The sequence below is a fragment of the Nelumbo nucifera genome, chromosome 3, assembly GCF_055504915.1.
Source record: "Nelumbo nucifera cultivar China Antique chromosome 3, China Antique-T2T, whole genome shotgun sequence".
NCBI lineage: Eukaryota > Viridiplantae > Streptophyta > Magnoliopsida > Proteales > Nelumbonaceae > Nelumbo > Nelumbo nucifera.
In genome coordinates, this window is record NC_142651.1 from 31833523 (window position 1) to 31848617 (window position 15095).

The following is a 15095-nucleotide window of genomic DNA, read 5'->3' on the forward strand; positions in this document are numbered from 1 at the left end:
CTACAAACCAAATGGGGCCTAACTTCCATTCCCATTACTGTCTGAACCAAACAAACCAAATGGGGCCTAATTTCCATTCCCATTCTAGACTTATTTCTGGTTCCAATTACAAACCGAAGAGACCCTAAGGTTGCGTTTGGAAATGATGCAAATAAAGGCGAATGCAAATATGTAGAGTGTAAAACGGTCCATATAAATTGCAAAGTTGGGTTAGTTTTACACTAACAAATTACCAAATAGATTTTTAGTTGTAATAAATGCAAATACAAATTCCAATAAAGCATATGCGTTTTTTATTTTTATCAAAAGCTCACTTGAATGCACATATGCACATTAAAATGTATTTTCTGTTATTTGTCAATGCATAAATGTAATGTTGCCAAACACAAGCAAAAGTGAACCAGAGTATGAATTTACCTTGGTCAGGGTTTTTTCGGTTCGACTGTCCAGTCCGGTCCAGTTTTAAAAACCATGCTTTGGGGTCCATGGTTTTAACTAAAAATGGGTTTTAGGTAGTGTTCGATTGTGCGGTAAACCCACGATATAGTGGGTTTCAAACCATGCCATATTTAATTCAGATGTTCGGTTGTGGTGTGACAAAGCAAAATATCGGCAATAGGTCAATATTGTGGTTGTCACCATTAGACTTGTTCATGGGCCGGCCCGGCGGCGGTGAGTTCTCTCTCTCTCTCTCTCTCTTTCTTGCTCAGACGTGAACTGATCACTGTTAAAATCGCAGGTCGTAGCTCACAGTCATCGCGAACTCAGCTCCGGCGAACACAATCACCAGCGGTGAGTCCTCGGGCTTCGGGCTTTTTATCAGGGCCCGGCTCGAGCCCAAGTTGTAGGCCTGTTGGTCGGGTCGGGGTCGGGCTCGGCCCTAACAAATTTTCATTAATGAAGAGTAAAAGCCCGACCCTGCCCATGAACAGGTCTAGTCACCACGCCACAGGGGATTATTATTATTATTTGACACGATATCTTTTTAAATTATGTCTTGTATGTAATTAGTAATATTCATCTTTTTAAATTTCACTTTTTTCATTTTACATATTTCTAGATTAATTTTTAGTAATTATTTATCATCTGTATTAGTTATTTTATGTATGTGTTTTATATTTTTATATTACTTTTAATTTTTTATTCAATATTAACTTTTCAACTTATATTCTAATGTTTTATTAATTTGTATTGGTGATGGTTAATAATTGATCACATGCTAATTTAATTTATATGATTAATTTACATTTTGCTTAAAAGCCCAAAAAAATATTACTCTTGATTAATAATATAAATTATTTTACATTGTATATATGAGATACATAGAATCAAAACACAAAGTATGGCCTAAACCATACCAAACTATACCACACGAATTAGGATCTGTTTCTCAAAAAGCATATCTCACGTAGACCTCACAGTCCCATCCCATTGTGAACATCTCACCATGAGGATGGTAGATGTTCCCGATAGATAATGGGATGGGGTTGTGAGGTCCGTGTGAGATGCGCTCTTTGAGGAATACATCCAAAAATTCACATCAGACCTTGCAAAACGCTTATGTGGATGTGATATATTCTTGATACATAATGGGATGGGGTTGTGAGGTGCTTTCTTTGAGGAGCACATCTAAACTCACATAAAACCTTGCAAAACGCTTATGTGGGTGTGATGTGAAATAGGATTATAGGATTCAGTCAGAGCAAAGTTTATTCCAACAACTATCATAGCCTTGCATGGGAAATATTTCCCTATAAAATAAAGCATAAAAGTACGGAGATATTCTTGATGCAAGGCTATAAAGACTGTTCGAACAGTGTTCGAACCGACTATGCTCTCTGCCTGAATCCGATATCTATTCTGCTATGACTGCTATGACAATTTGATGTGGTAGAGAACACACTGTCCAATTTCTCAACCAAATTATAGAATCAACGTTTATTTCTTACATTAGTCAACATTTGTCCCAATTCACGGCTGCGATGAGCTGTGACTTGGTGTGAGGAGCGAATCTGGATTAGACTTGTACCTGCACAAATGTTAATCGGATGTGCCCAATGCACGGCTGCCATGAGCTGTGAGGAGGAAATCCGGAAAAGCTTACAGCCAATCAACTGGAGGTGATCAATCAGTTACTATTCATCAAAATTTACGGGGTACTTTTGATTGGTCAAAGCTCTTCCATTACCTGTATTTCCGATATCACTGCCCTCCTCATTTCTCTTGAGTTTCTTTTCCTTGTATCATATGATTCAAGTTTGAGGCTTAGCTTCAAGTTCGAACGACTTTCACTTCACAGTCCATCTCATCCAAAAAAAGGTAATTTTTACGGTTCTCTCTTTGTTGATTAGGAAGTAAAGCCTTGTCTTTTCTTGGTTGTAGCTGGAGTGATGCAGTCGTTTCATCATGTTATTCTTTTTTTTCCACGAATTTCTTCCCAAGTTTGCTAAATTTCAGCTTTAAAATTTTCATGTTCTTAGTTTTCTCTTCTGAAATTTTCTCTACTTAATAGATATATTCTTTCTGTTTGTTTTTCTTTTCTAATTGTAATTTTCATGTGCTGTCTGCAAATTACTGCTTCACTAACTTTGAGTTGTAAATTTCCGTGAGTTTTCTAGCGTCTTCACCTTCAAAGTTTTCTTATATTTTCTTCAAAATCCTCGTCTCTAGGTTTCCTGGTTTCTGGGAATTACATTCATCTCTTTGCTAAAAAGCCCATTTCTTATCTCTGGGTTTTCTGGTAGTCCTGAAAATTTCAGATTTTGTTGTTTGGTGGATCTCCTGAGATTTTCTTTTCTTGCTCATCACGGTTTCAGCATTTAAGGTCATGGGTTTTCTGAAAATCTTATATAAATTGTAACAAGTTCTTCTTCCCGTCTTCTTACGCCCCCACCCCCTACCCCCCAAAAAAGAAGAAGAAAAAAGAGAGAGTTTTGGAGTAAAATTTCATGTTGTTGACGAAATTTCAATTTATTTTTAAATGTGTTGGGTTTCGACTGTGGGTTTCTTTTATTTTTCCTTGGCTATCAATAATATTCATCGTCAACCAGAGATTATTCCAGTCTCCTGATTGAGCTTCTTTTTTTCCGTTTTTTCTTATTATTCTCCCCTTTCCGTGTCTGGTATTTGCTGATTTTATTCCCTGTTTTCTGGTTGTTTTAATTCAGTGTGCTAAATAGTAAACACTTCTAAAATGTTTATGCTCTAATTATGTAATTAGATGATTTATTTTTTGAAACGGTGGACTTACATCATAATTGTTATAGGAAAGAAGCCGTTGACAGTTCCTGTTGTGTCCTCATGGTGGTGGGGTTGTCCCCATCTTATCTGAGTTTACATCAACAATCCAGATTACCCAAATGCATTTCTGATCATTTCATCCACAAAAGAAACAGAAGAGACATAAAGAGGTTGTGCGTTCAGAGGACTCAGATATTGCCTCCTGATCACAGAGATGCAGCCAGTTTGCGAGTTTTTGTACTCTCTGACTTGCACACAGATTACTCAGAAAACATGGCTTGGGTGAAATGCTTATCGACCGTAAGATATAAGAAAGATGTTCTCATTGTTGCGGGTGATGTAGCAGAGACATACAAGAATTTTGTTTTGACAATGTCTCTATTAAAGGATCGATTCCACCATGTGTTCTTTGTACCTGGAAACCATGATCTTTGGTGCCGAAGGGAGGGAAACAAGTTTGTAAGGAACTTATGGTCTGCTAACTTTCTCCATGGCTAATTTTCCTTTCTATTTTATCGAATAACATATCAGCTTAATGATAATATCTTATGGTGTTCACAAAGAAGAGAATGCTCTTTATCTAGGTCATTTGAATGCAATATTTTGTAAATATGCCATTTTTCTCATTAATAATAGTTACAAATCTTGGCATTCTCTTGTATATTTATCATTTACCCAGATTTTAGAGCTTATGTTGACCATAATAAGTTCGAATTCTTTATATGTATGTATCTGATTTGCTTTATATCAGATGGTGCCTAACGGTTCTAGTTCTGGACTTCCAGTGCCAGTGGTATGCATTGATGTCAAAATGTTTTGTTCCTTAGTAGTTTTCTAACAATATGTGGTTTGCAACAAGGTACCTGCCAAAGCTCATATTTTCAGTTTTCTCTGCAAGTGATGCTTATATGACTACTTAAAGAGAAATGCCATTCTGAAGATTGAATTTGATTTTATACTTGTCAGCTTGGTTCACTTGAAAAGTTGAATGCATTGCTTGATGCGTGTAGAGGCCTTGGAGTAGAAACCAGTCCGAGGATTGTGGATGACATTGGGATCATTCCTTTGTTCTCTTGGTATCATGAGGTGACAGATGATGACAATAAATTGTAAATTTTTTATGTCTCATTTTGTGGAATACAAGTAGTTTGGTCAAAGTGAGGCATAATTTTGATGTCCATCTACTGAGTGGAGCCATTGATTTTGTAGAGTTTTGATAGAGAGAAGGACATTGAAGGCATCCGTGTTCCTCTTCTGGAGATGGTGATTCACTTTCCTTTCTCCTATTAAGAGAATTTTAAAGTCTTTGATCAGCATGACTGCTGATGGTATTGAATATTCTACCATTTGGTGTTGTTTGAACTTTGATGTAGGCAAGGTTGTAATGATCTCTTTCTGTTTCCATTATCTACTGAGAGAATTGCAATGAAAAGTATTCTTATACTCTTTCTTGCTTTTTTGACTGTTTAATAAAGTCTTTCTGTTACTTGTAAAAATGTTGTAATGCAAAGTATGAAAGTATCTACAAACTCCAGTCCCTGGTGAACATACAATATGCTATATAATGTTAATTACTGAGAGCTTGCTACTGGTAAATCCAATAGTTTTAAAGCTGCAGTTGTCAACTCCTATCTGATGATACTGAGCAGTGAGCACTTACTGTTGTCAAAGATGTTGGTATGGCTTCATTTGGTTTTGACTTGTGCTTCATGTAGGGCATTATAATTGATGATGTATAGGAATTTCGTATATGTCGTAAAGTCTCTGATTGAGAACTTGTTTTTGTTAAGGTGGTTCTCAACTACTTTTTTCTTGAATTCTCATTTCTTTTGTTAATTACTTCGCTATAATAAGCGTTTTTTGTTCCTCATAAACACTCCAGTAAAATGTGGTAGAAATGCAAGACATCTTCACTACATTGTGTCATTTTTTTATTCCATTCCTCCAATGTATCTGAATACTTTTGATTTAACAGAAGATATGTCTTTTGATAGAGCGAGATGTTGAAAGATGCTTCATTCCAACTTATCAAAAAAAAAAAAAAAAAAGATGCCTCATTCCACCAGCCATGAATAGTTAGGAAAAGTTTATCTGGGGTTGGGTTAGAGTGGAAATGGGACCAGAAGAAATCCGGTAAAGTTTTTAGTGAAGCTTCTGAAGTTGTTTGGGTGTGTCTAATAATGATCATACCCCAAAAAGAAGGATTTATATATTAGTAATTTAAAAGTATGAGAAAGGACCATTATGTCCCTCTCTTACAAATAATAGACAAATGCTGTCAATAGTGATATAGTATATACAAGCTATATTGCAACAATACTACCAAGCACAAATATAGATCAATACAACAGAAATTAAGGATCAACCTACAGACTCTCTACATCATGTACCTCTCTTAAAAATAATGGACAAATGTTATATATAATGATGCAGTGTATACAAGCTACAGTACAACAATGTTCCCAAGCACAAATATAGATCAGTAGAACGGAAAATAAGGCCCACAGACTTACAAATGGGTCTTGAATGCCTGATGAAACTTGATATAAGAAGTCAGTTTTTTAACCATTTTAACAGAATGGAATGGTCAAACAGGATTAATGTAGCTGACCCCGTTTAGTTGGGATAAGGCTTGGATGATGATGATGATGATGTGTTATTCAAAACCATTTTCTTATTTAGTTATTAGGAATTGTTGGTTATCTATATCTGTTTTGAAATATTTATCTCTATTACCCAGAGAAACTGGTGGATTATATTTTAGAATTAGAAGCTTTGGTTTTAGGGAACCTAGATATCAGATTTTGTGGCCTTTTCTAATGCCAAAATCTTTATCTGATGGTGTGTGCAGGCATGTAAAGACTTTCGTGCATGCAAATGGCCTGGGAGACTTTCGAGCAAAGATCTTTCCCTTGCATTATACTTTGATGCTATGAATGATAAGAATAGTGAACCAATCAAAGAAATACAGAGGACTTGTAGTCAAACAATTACATTTTCTCACTTTCTTCCAAGGTTAGTTTTTTAGTTGTTGGATATTATCATTTATATGTTCAAACTTCATAAAGCTCATAGATATCTTATTGAAGCTTCTATGGAGGTTGGTAACCCTAGTATTAAATCAATCTTTCATACTTGACATGCATACATATAGGCAGTGGGTGTTATATTCAGGTCATTTAGTAAAGACGGATGAATTACATAGGAATTTTCTATGTGGAAAATTGATTTTCGGCCCAACATGGCCCTACATGTTCCTCTAGCCATGCTCCATTGATGGGAGAAATTTGAGCCCCAAACAACCATGTTATATTTCTAGTATAATATTATTTGTTGAAAAACACTAACAAAAGGTAGGACATAGGGCTGATGTGGACTGGAGGATTGAACAGGTAGTCAATCCAGAGAATTCCTCCTACTTGGTGGATGGCCAGTCAAAACACAAAGATCAAGTTGTTTTCTTATGTGGAAAGGGGTTTAGGGTGTGGGTCTTGCTTCTTCCAGAATTTGAGGAATTACAAATGAAGTTTTTTTTTTTATTGAAATTTTTAGTCTGTTTTAGTTCTTGACCTTGAGAGATGAAAATAATCTACTTTTTTATTTTTCATGTCTTGAGTGATCATCACCGACTTCAGATATATTCTTTTATTTGATTAATAAAATTTTATTTTTTATTTATTGCCAAAAAACATATAATATGTTGTTTGTGTTATTAGAGAATCTATGCATGAATCAAGGAGGTTCATCTTGCAGCTATTTGTCACGCACCTCCTTTCGTTTCCAAGAACAGCGGTTGGTGTTTCCCCGAGCTATGGTGATCTGACCGCTCATAGGGGATTTCTTCCTGAATGCAGAAGAGAAGGTTGTTTGATTTCCAAAGACACCATTCTTTATTCATTCAGGTCTATTTAAAGGCCGTAGGCCGTTACAAATGATTACATATCATAACTGAATGATCGAGCTGGATGAAAATAGAAGTTTACTCTAATGCAGATTGAGCTAGATGTATTGATAACAGGTGGTCTACGTTAGGTAATTGGGCCTTTGTTGGTGGTATTTTGGTGTCTTGGAAGAGTAAAAAAACAAAAATTTACTCGTTTCATGAGAAGATGAACACAGCTATTGATGGGCTATTGGCCTATTGGAAGAGGAATCTTGGCAAAGGAGTTTTATACAGAACATCTGGTTATATGAAAATAGAAGCTTCTCTAATGCAGATTAAGCTAGATGTATCGATAACAGGTGGTCTACGTTAGGTTATTAGGCCTTAATTGGTGGTACTAGCCGTCCCCCCTGACTTTGCTAGGCTATCAGAAACAGTGTTTAGTTCCCTAGGAATCCAACCCAGCTTCACATTCATTGAGTCCAAGATATCTCTGGCTTCAGCTAGCAAGTGTGCCAGCCTCCAAGGCCCTCCTTCCTTCTCCTTTAACCAAGCTTTAGTATTTGCTGAATAACCTTCAATGGTTAAAGAGGATAAGCCTAGCCTTTTGGCAACACAAATTCCTGTAAGTTCAGCCAAGACCTCTGCCTTGGTAGCATCTGCCCTCCCAATCGGACCACTAAAAGCCCAGTAGGTATTCCCCCCTTCCCCTTGGATTACACCCCCAATTTCTGCTTGACCTGTAGATCCTTGGGCACTACCATCAAAGTTTAGTGTCATCACTCCCTCTCTAGAATAATGTCTAGTGATCATTCATTCTTTGGGGAAGTGTAGGATCTCTAAAATGTTTCTTTGAAGGTCATTTAAGAAAAAGCCTTTGAACACTCCAGAATTAACCACCCTAAGATTACATAAGAAAATAATGTAGGAAATTAGGTCTTCGGAATTTCTAGCTTTGTTTTCAAATATTCTGTTGTTTCTTTTTCCCATATGCCCCAGAACACTGCATGAATCACCGTATTCCAGTACAATCTTCATCTTTTTCCTAATCCTCTGCCTTGCCATTGCCACAGGAGGTCCTCCACCTTCTCCGGGAACACCCAACTGTATCCAACTAGGTTTAGGAAATAATACCACACCTTCCTCGTGACAGGACAGTGGAGAATGTGTTCAACTGTCTCTCCATTACTGAGGCAAAGAGGACAGACATGGGGGGAGATACATAATCTGCCTTTGAACTTTTTCTGAATCAAATCATAAATGTTTATTCTATTTAGGCAAGCCTCCCAAAAAGAAATACTCAGTTTCAATGCTCAAGAAGAATATTGGTCTATGGTCATGGCGTCTGAAACTTTATGGTTGAGATCAGCAAGCTTCCCAAAAAGAAATACTCAGTTTCAATGCTAAAGCAGAATATTGGTCTATGGGTCATGGTGTCTGAAACTTTATGGTTGAAATCATTACTTGGAGAGTTGGGAGTTGATTTTGAAGAGCGACTGATGCTATGGTGTGATAACTAAACTGAGATTGATTGGCATTTTATTCGGAAAAGTGCTGCATCTGGTTAAATCTGCTTACTTTTTTCTTTTAACCTGCAGTTGGCCAATATCTTGAACTAGTATTATCAAATCTAAGATAGAAGCAAATTTATGCCAATAGGGAATGATCAATATCTATTCCTAATTTAGAGAGAGTGTTGATATGCGATTTGTTTATTTACATGGGGTTAAACGTTTTTTCCCCTCTTTATTCATTTATGTTGGTCATTGTAAATGTCCTATTTTATTGATATAAATACAAGTGAATCCCCAACAATTTTTTTGCTCCTCGCACGTTCTTCTTCTTTCTTCTCTTTCTCCCTAGTCTCTTCTCTCTTCCTCCTTCCTTTACATCAATCCTATTGATTCAGATTTGTTTTTTTACTCTTTTTTGTCATTCGACAAGTTTTTAGTTTATGTTCTTGCTTGGTGCCTGGTTGTTATATGTAAAGAAATTAAAAACTTCCTTCTTCTTCCTTTGCATCAATCCTATTGATTCAGATTTGTTTTTTACTCCTTTTTTTGTTAGTCGACAAAGTTTTTAGTCTATGTTCTTGGTGCCTGGTTGCCATATGTAAAGAAATTTAAAACTTTTGCCATGTTGAAGATGATTAGGAAGCGACCAGGAGATATTAACGACATCATCTATTCACGCCAATGTTCACGTTTCCACCATTTCATTTGCGCTGGCATGTAAACTGACTTGTCTATTTGTTGGCACAGGCAAGAGCTATGTCCAGAGAAGAGAATGCTATTCTACCCCAACCTTCCCAAGATCATAGGATCTGATTGTTTGGAAGCTCGCTTAAGGTCTATACATGGGAGAAACGGGAACCCTTCTGCTTGCCATGTGTTCGGTCATACCCATTTCTGCTGGGATGCTGTGGTTGATGGCATCAGGTATTTGCACCCTCCTCAATGTTGCTTCTGCTTTCTATTCGGTAATGGCAGTATGGCACAAAGCATCACCCATCAAATGATAGGATACCTATTGCTTGTATTATGTCGTTGCTAGACTGCACTTGTAGAAAATTCATCAGCTCCTCTCCTCACAGTATGGTGTTTGCAGGCACACTCCTCTCAACAGGACTAACAACTTGCTTTAATTGTTGTTTCTCTATTGACCCACTGTAGTGTGTGTTAAGCTAGCTTATTTCTGCTTTAGCTTCCTAATTTCATTCAGGTCTCTCCTGCAGATACATACAAGCACCCTTAGCTTATCCAAGGGAAAGGAAGAGGAGAATGAATGGCGGTGAAGGTTGGCTGCCATTTTGCATCTATAGTGACAGAAGCCTGGTTGATAGACTCTCACCTTGTTTTTGGTCTGATTACTATTCCACCAACAGAAGAGATCCCGAAAATACAGAGCTTGCGCCTTGGGTTGCCAGGTTTTATACGCGATAGGGGGAACCCGTGTCCTTTGTTTTGTTCTTTTTGTTATTATCTTTTATTTTCATTAATTAATTCATACTTATAATTCTCTTTAGCAAATTGGAATAAGTCCGAAACTGGTTTATTTGATTCATAGATGCTAAAATCTTCTAATAAAAGATATTACCTCAATGTTTCCTAGTAATTTTTCATGGAATTCTCTCTCTTTCTCTCTCTCTCTATACCTGAGACCAAGTAGACACACAAAACACCCGACCATAAAAGAAGACAAGGAGGCTGGCATTTATTACAGTTTACAACTCACCAGTCTCAGAGACGTAAATACATACTCTAGAAGACAAACAGAGGGAACTGAAAAGTAAACAGAATGCATCATTCATTCACTAGTAATCTTCCGAGGCCAAGGGCTGGTGAGCATGTGGATGTGGGTTGGCTTGTGGGATCATTACGAACTCATACACGAGACCTGCTAATGCTGCACCGACGAGGGGTCCTATCCAATAGATCCAGTGGTTTTTCCAATGCCACCCAACAAGCGCAGGGCCGAAGGCGCGGGCTGGATTCATGGACGCACCATCAAAGGGTCCTCCAGCAAGTATGTTAGCACCCACGATGAGACCAATGGCCAGCGGCGCGATGGTGCCCAGAGGACCTCTCTTGGGATCTAAGGCAGTTGCATAAACAGTGTAAACCAACCCAAAAGTCATCACAACCTCAAGAACAAGCGCATGCAATTGCCCAATGCCAGGTCCCACCGCAAACCCGACTGGTCTCATGTCATCCGTTGTGAACCTTAGCAAGAGAGCTGCCACAATCGCTCCTAGAAGCTGAGCCACCCAGAAGAGCAAGGCGCGCAGGAGCGTGATCCGTCCGCCCACGAGCGCACCCAAAGTGACAGCCGGGTTGACATGACCTCCGGATATGTTACTCGCAATCGACACGGCCACGAAGAGGGCGAACGCATGCGCCAGCGCCACTGCCACCAGTCCAGACCCAGAGCTTACTCCAGGGATTCCGTATAACTTACCTGCACAAGAAGAACTCATCCATCCATCCATGTATCACGTACATTCACGGACATGCACAGTTTGCAAAATATAAGTAACAAGCGCATCAAACTCAAACATGCATACCTAGAGCGAGGACAGAGCCTTCTCCAGCAAAGACGAACATTGTGGTGGAGACGAACTCGGCCAAGGCGGCTCGTAAGGAATCAGGGTGTGTGGCCTCTTCAGACCCTCCAACAGCAAATTTACGTTGTCCCGGCATCACTGCAACCCTAGAACTACTGCCGGGTATCAACCGTTTTGACAGCAGTTGTTCTTCTAATTCTTTTTTTTCTTCTTCTTAGAGACAGTACCGCAACATGGGAAGGTTGGAGAGGAAGGTGGGGGGTGTCTTGTAGAGTAGGGGAGACGGGGAGAAGGAGAAGAAGAGCAGAGATGTGGAATGCGAAAAAGGATTGTTTTTGGAGTTTTTATTGACGCGTAAGAGATTGGTACGTAACAAAAGTGACACGTAGGGAAATGTGTTAGCTGCTCATGTACTCCAAGTTTCCAACTATTATTATTTCGTTTGAATGCGTTCTTATCTAATCTTCTTGCATGCCCACAAAATGATAATTACAGGGGTTCACCTCATCGTGAATGAAATAGGCATATTTGGTTGCAGGCCACCTGTCATTCGGATCCAATTTATTCTGTATTTTTTGCTTTATATTTGAATTTGTGAGAAGAAAATTTAAGTGATCGTAGAATCAGGATTTTTTGTCGTTGGGTGCAATACAAATTAAAAAAAAAAGAGAAAGTATCAATTTATAAATATTTATTATTAATCATTATTTTTCTTGATCTTTCTTTCATTTCATGTTTTGCTTTTCTTTTCTCTTTCATTCAATTTTTTTTTTTTTTATTTGAACGGGTTCAATTTTTAAACCTAATATAAATTATGAATAACCTCTTATACTGTATTTGGTGACTACTGTTCTACATTTGACGCAGAACAACATAAACACTAAAATGGCTCTACACGATAATGACCATAATGAGGATATATGCTTATCAGGAGGATGGTGATTGGTGATCCCAAAGCAAGCCCATTTCCGAGTGTTTTTTCTATTCCATCCTTGATGAATGCCTCGTTTGGTTTGCGAGAATAGGGGTCTGGAGAATCAGAATGGGCTATTTTAAATCAAATATATTATGAGAATGGACTATTTCGATTCTGATTCTGAAGGATTTTGATTCCCATTCCAATTACGAATTAAACAGATTCTTACATCTCCTTGGCTCTACACCAGCACCGTCATGTCCAAGATCACTTGATGCAATTTCTTTAGTTTCTTCTCTACCTCCATTGCGTTGTGCCTCTCCTATATCTCCACTACTATGTCCATCACCATTGCCCTCCTTTGCTTCAGTACGTATCACCTTCTGAAACAGATTCGCTTGTTGGGCTTCTCCCCTATAGCCCTCCATCACCCTTAGATCTCCGTTGATGTCAAGACATCTACCATTCGCTTGTTAACCATGAAGTATCTATTCTCCACGATCTTTTTGTATTTCTTAACAACCTTCTCCCTAAAGCTGTATTTGGTTTGAAGGCAAAGGTAGAAAAACCTTTACAAACCTTGTATAAATTTTCCTGCCTTTTCTTTCCTTTCCCTACGTTTTAATGTATTGAAGCTATCAATTTGGTCCTTTAGCTACTTCCTTAGGCTGCTAACAAGTAACAACGGATATTCAATTCACATTCGAAGATGTAGAAAGGGGAGTGCCATCAAATTTTTATGAAAAAAAGAGGAAAACTTCACATCATAAACTTTCCATTGATTTTCAATGTAAAAGTTGACATGTTTATAGTTTTGCATTGATTGATATTTACATCTCTATCAAGCGTCTACAACATCGAATTGAAGTGCAATATAACACCGATCTGGAATTTACATCACTAGCAAATGCATCTTTAAGGATTTTAGAAGATGAATAGATTAAATTAATCATCCTCATAACAGTGTAGCTCCACCTATATCCTCTTTAAATTAAAAGAGAACGGTGATACTAGGAGAGTTATTTATTTGTTGGCTTTTTAGTAAATTGTGGAACCAACGATAATATCTCGCTCTAGTCATAAAATGCATGGAACCCACTAGGGGTGGATTCAAGCCGAGTCGAATTGAATAGTACGAGGCTTGAGCTCAGTTCAAGAGCTCGGTTTGAGTCAAAAACTCGTAAGCTCAAGCTTGATTTGAGAAAAAATGTTTTATAAAAATAAAAATTATATATAAAAATATGTTTTATTTGATATTGAAAAAAGTAAGAATTATAATATTTTTATTATATATATTATTTTTTATAATTTTATTATATATATTCGAACTTGGCTCACGAGCCTCACGAGTCGAGTCCTATTAGCTCGAGCTCAACTCGTTTATTAATCAAGCTTGTAAATTGGACTCGACTCGAGCTCAAATAGCTCCTGAAGAACTTGACTCGTGGCAACCCTAGAGCCCACCATTCTCTTTTGTTCAGCTCGTCCAACATATTTCTAGGTTTGGGCCAGGCCTAGGCTATTGCTTTTTATCATTAGGTTCTAAACCTGATCCATGAGTCATTAACATGATCAACCCTATTTGAAAATGATTTTTATTAGAATCAGACAACATTCAAACCAAGTTTTTGTTGGAAAGTGGGGTCACTGTAACTTTGGAGGAGAAGCTCTGAGGTGCGTCTGAAAACATTGTCTTTAGAACGTTATTTGCCCCCACTCAGTTTCAATGAGTTTGCTGTTGGGTTACAGGAAAATCCGTTCCCAAGATACAACAGAGCCTTGGACGAGAATTTGCAACCAGCAAAGTTGAAGAATCTCCGGAAAAACCTTTTGTAAGACTGTAGTAGACCGGACTGAGAAAGAGAGAGAGAGAGAGAGAGAGAGTGGATTTCGAAAATGTGTGTTTTTGAAGTTTGATTCATGCTCCTTAAATAGCTTATGAAGAGGTATGAAGAAAAGGTAGGTGCTGGTTCAGAGAAGGCACTTTGAACAGTTACAGTTTCAAACATTGTGACTGTTTAAAAAGTAGTTAACAGTTATAGTTAATGACTGTTAACTTTGAATTGTGCCTTTTGATCATACCTGACCGAATCGTGACTATTGATCTCATCAACGGTGATCAACGGTCAGCATCGCACCAAAACCAAAACCACCCTTCGTGAGCCACGCGGGTGTGAGCAAAGTGCCCCGCACACATGCACACACATGCATTACGTGGTATCAAACCCCTATATTCTCTTCTACTATTTCTAATGAGTGTAAATCAGCTCCTATTAAAATACTAAAAACAAAGCTTATAATAACAAGTTCAAAACTGGATTTTGTAAGAGAAAAGCTAATTTTTCAATCAAGTGTACAGGTACAATTTCTCATGTAATTGACCAATCAAACCCATTAAATTTAATCTATTATGAGATTAAAATCCAACAGTTTTTTTCCTCACCCACATTCTTCCCTCTTCTTTCTTCTCTTTCTCTATATTTTCTTCTTTCTTCCTTCCTTTGATTAATCCTATTGATTACAAAGTTTTTATTATGTTCTCGATGCCTGGCTGCTATAAGTAAAGAAATTAAGAACTTTTGGTATGTTCACTCCAATAAGCCTGAGAAGATGATTAGGAAGCGACTAGCTAGGAGATATTAACTATATCATCTATTATTGCCAAATGTTTCACGTTCCCACCATTGGCGCTGGCATTCTATTCTGAATTCTTCCAAGCCCTACTAACTTGTCTTTTTGTTGGCACAAGCAAAAGCTATGTTCAAGAAGAGAATGCTATTCTATACCCCAATTAACCTCCTCAAGATCATAGGATCATAGGATCTGATTGTTTGGAAGCCCGCATAAGGTCTAAATATACACGGGAGAAACGAGAAACCCTTCTGCTTGCCATGCATTTGGTCATACCCATTTATCTGTTGGGATGCTGTGGTTCTTTTATTTCCCTCAATGTTGCTTCTTCTGCTCTCTCTCTCTCTCTCTCTCCCTATTTA

The 15095-nt window shown here is 37.8% G+C and overlaps 2 protein-coding genes across 3 annotated transcripts; one reads left to right on the top strand and one right to left on the bottom strand.

The window, feature by feature from the left end:
• The first annotated feature begins 2100 nt into the window (after positions 1-2100).
• LOC104591334 (uncharacterized) lies at positions 2101-10237 on the top strand. 2 transcript variants are annotated; one of them, XR_016083430.1, is made up of 8 exons: positions 2101-2319; positions 3267-3699; positions 4207-4326; positions 4450-4503; positions 6092-6255; positions 6957-7102; positions 9385-9561; positions 9858-10237. XR_016083430.1 is itself a non-coding variant. In XM_010250134.3 (7 exons), the coding sequence occupies exons 2-7, from the start codon at positions 3301-3303 to the stop codon at positions 10063-10065; spliced, it is 1122 nt and encodes a 373-aa protein (XP_010248436.1). In that variant the 5' UTR covers positions 2125-2319; positions 3267-3300; the 3' UTR covers positions 10066-10237. The 2 variants fall into 2 exon arrangements, 1 of the variants encoding a protein (XP_010248436.1); XM_010250134.3 differs by lacking the exon at positions 6957-7102 and having other exon boundaries at positions 2125-2319.
• LOC104591324 (aquaporin TIP3-1-like) lies at positions 10159-11499 on the bottom strand. Its single transcript, XM_010250129.3, has 2 exons — positions 11187-11499; positions 10159-11080 (listed from the first exon to the last, which is right to left on the bottom strand). The coding sequence occupies exons 1-2, from the start codon at positions 11320-11322 to the stop codon at positions 10437-10439; spliced, it is 780 nt and encodes a 259-aa protein (XP_010248431.1). The 5' UTR covers positions 11323-11499; the 3' UTR covers positions 10159-10436.
• Positions 11500-15095: the final 3596 nt, after the last annotated feature.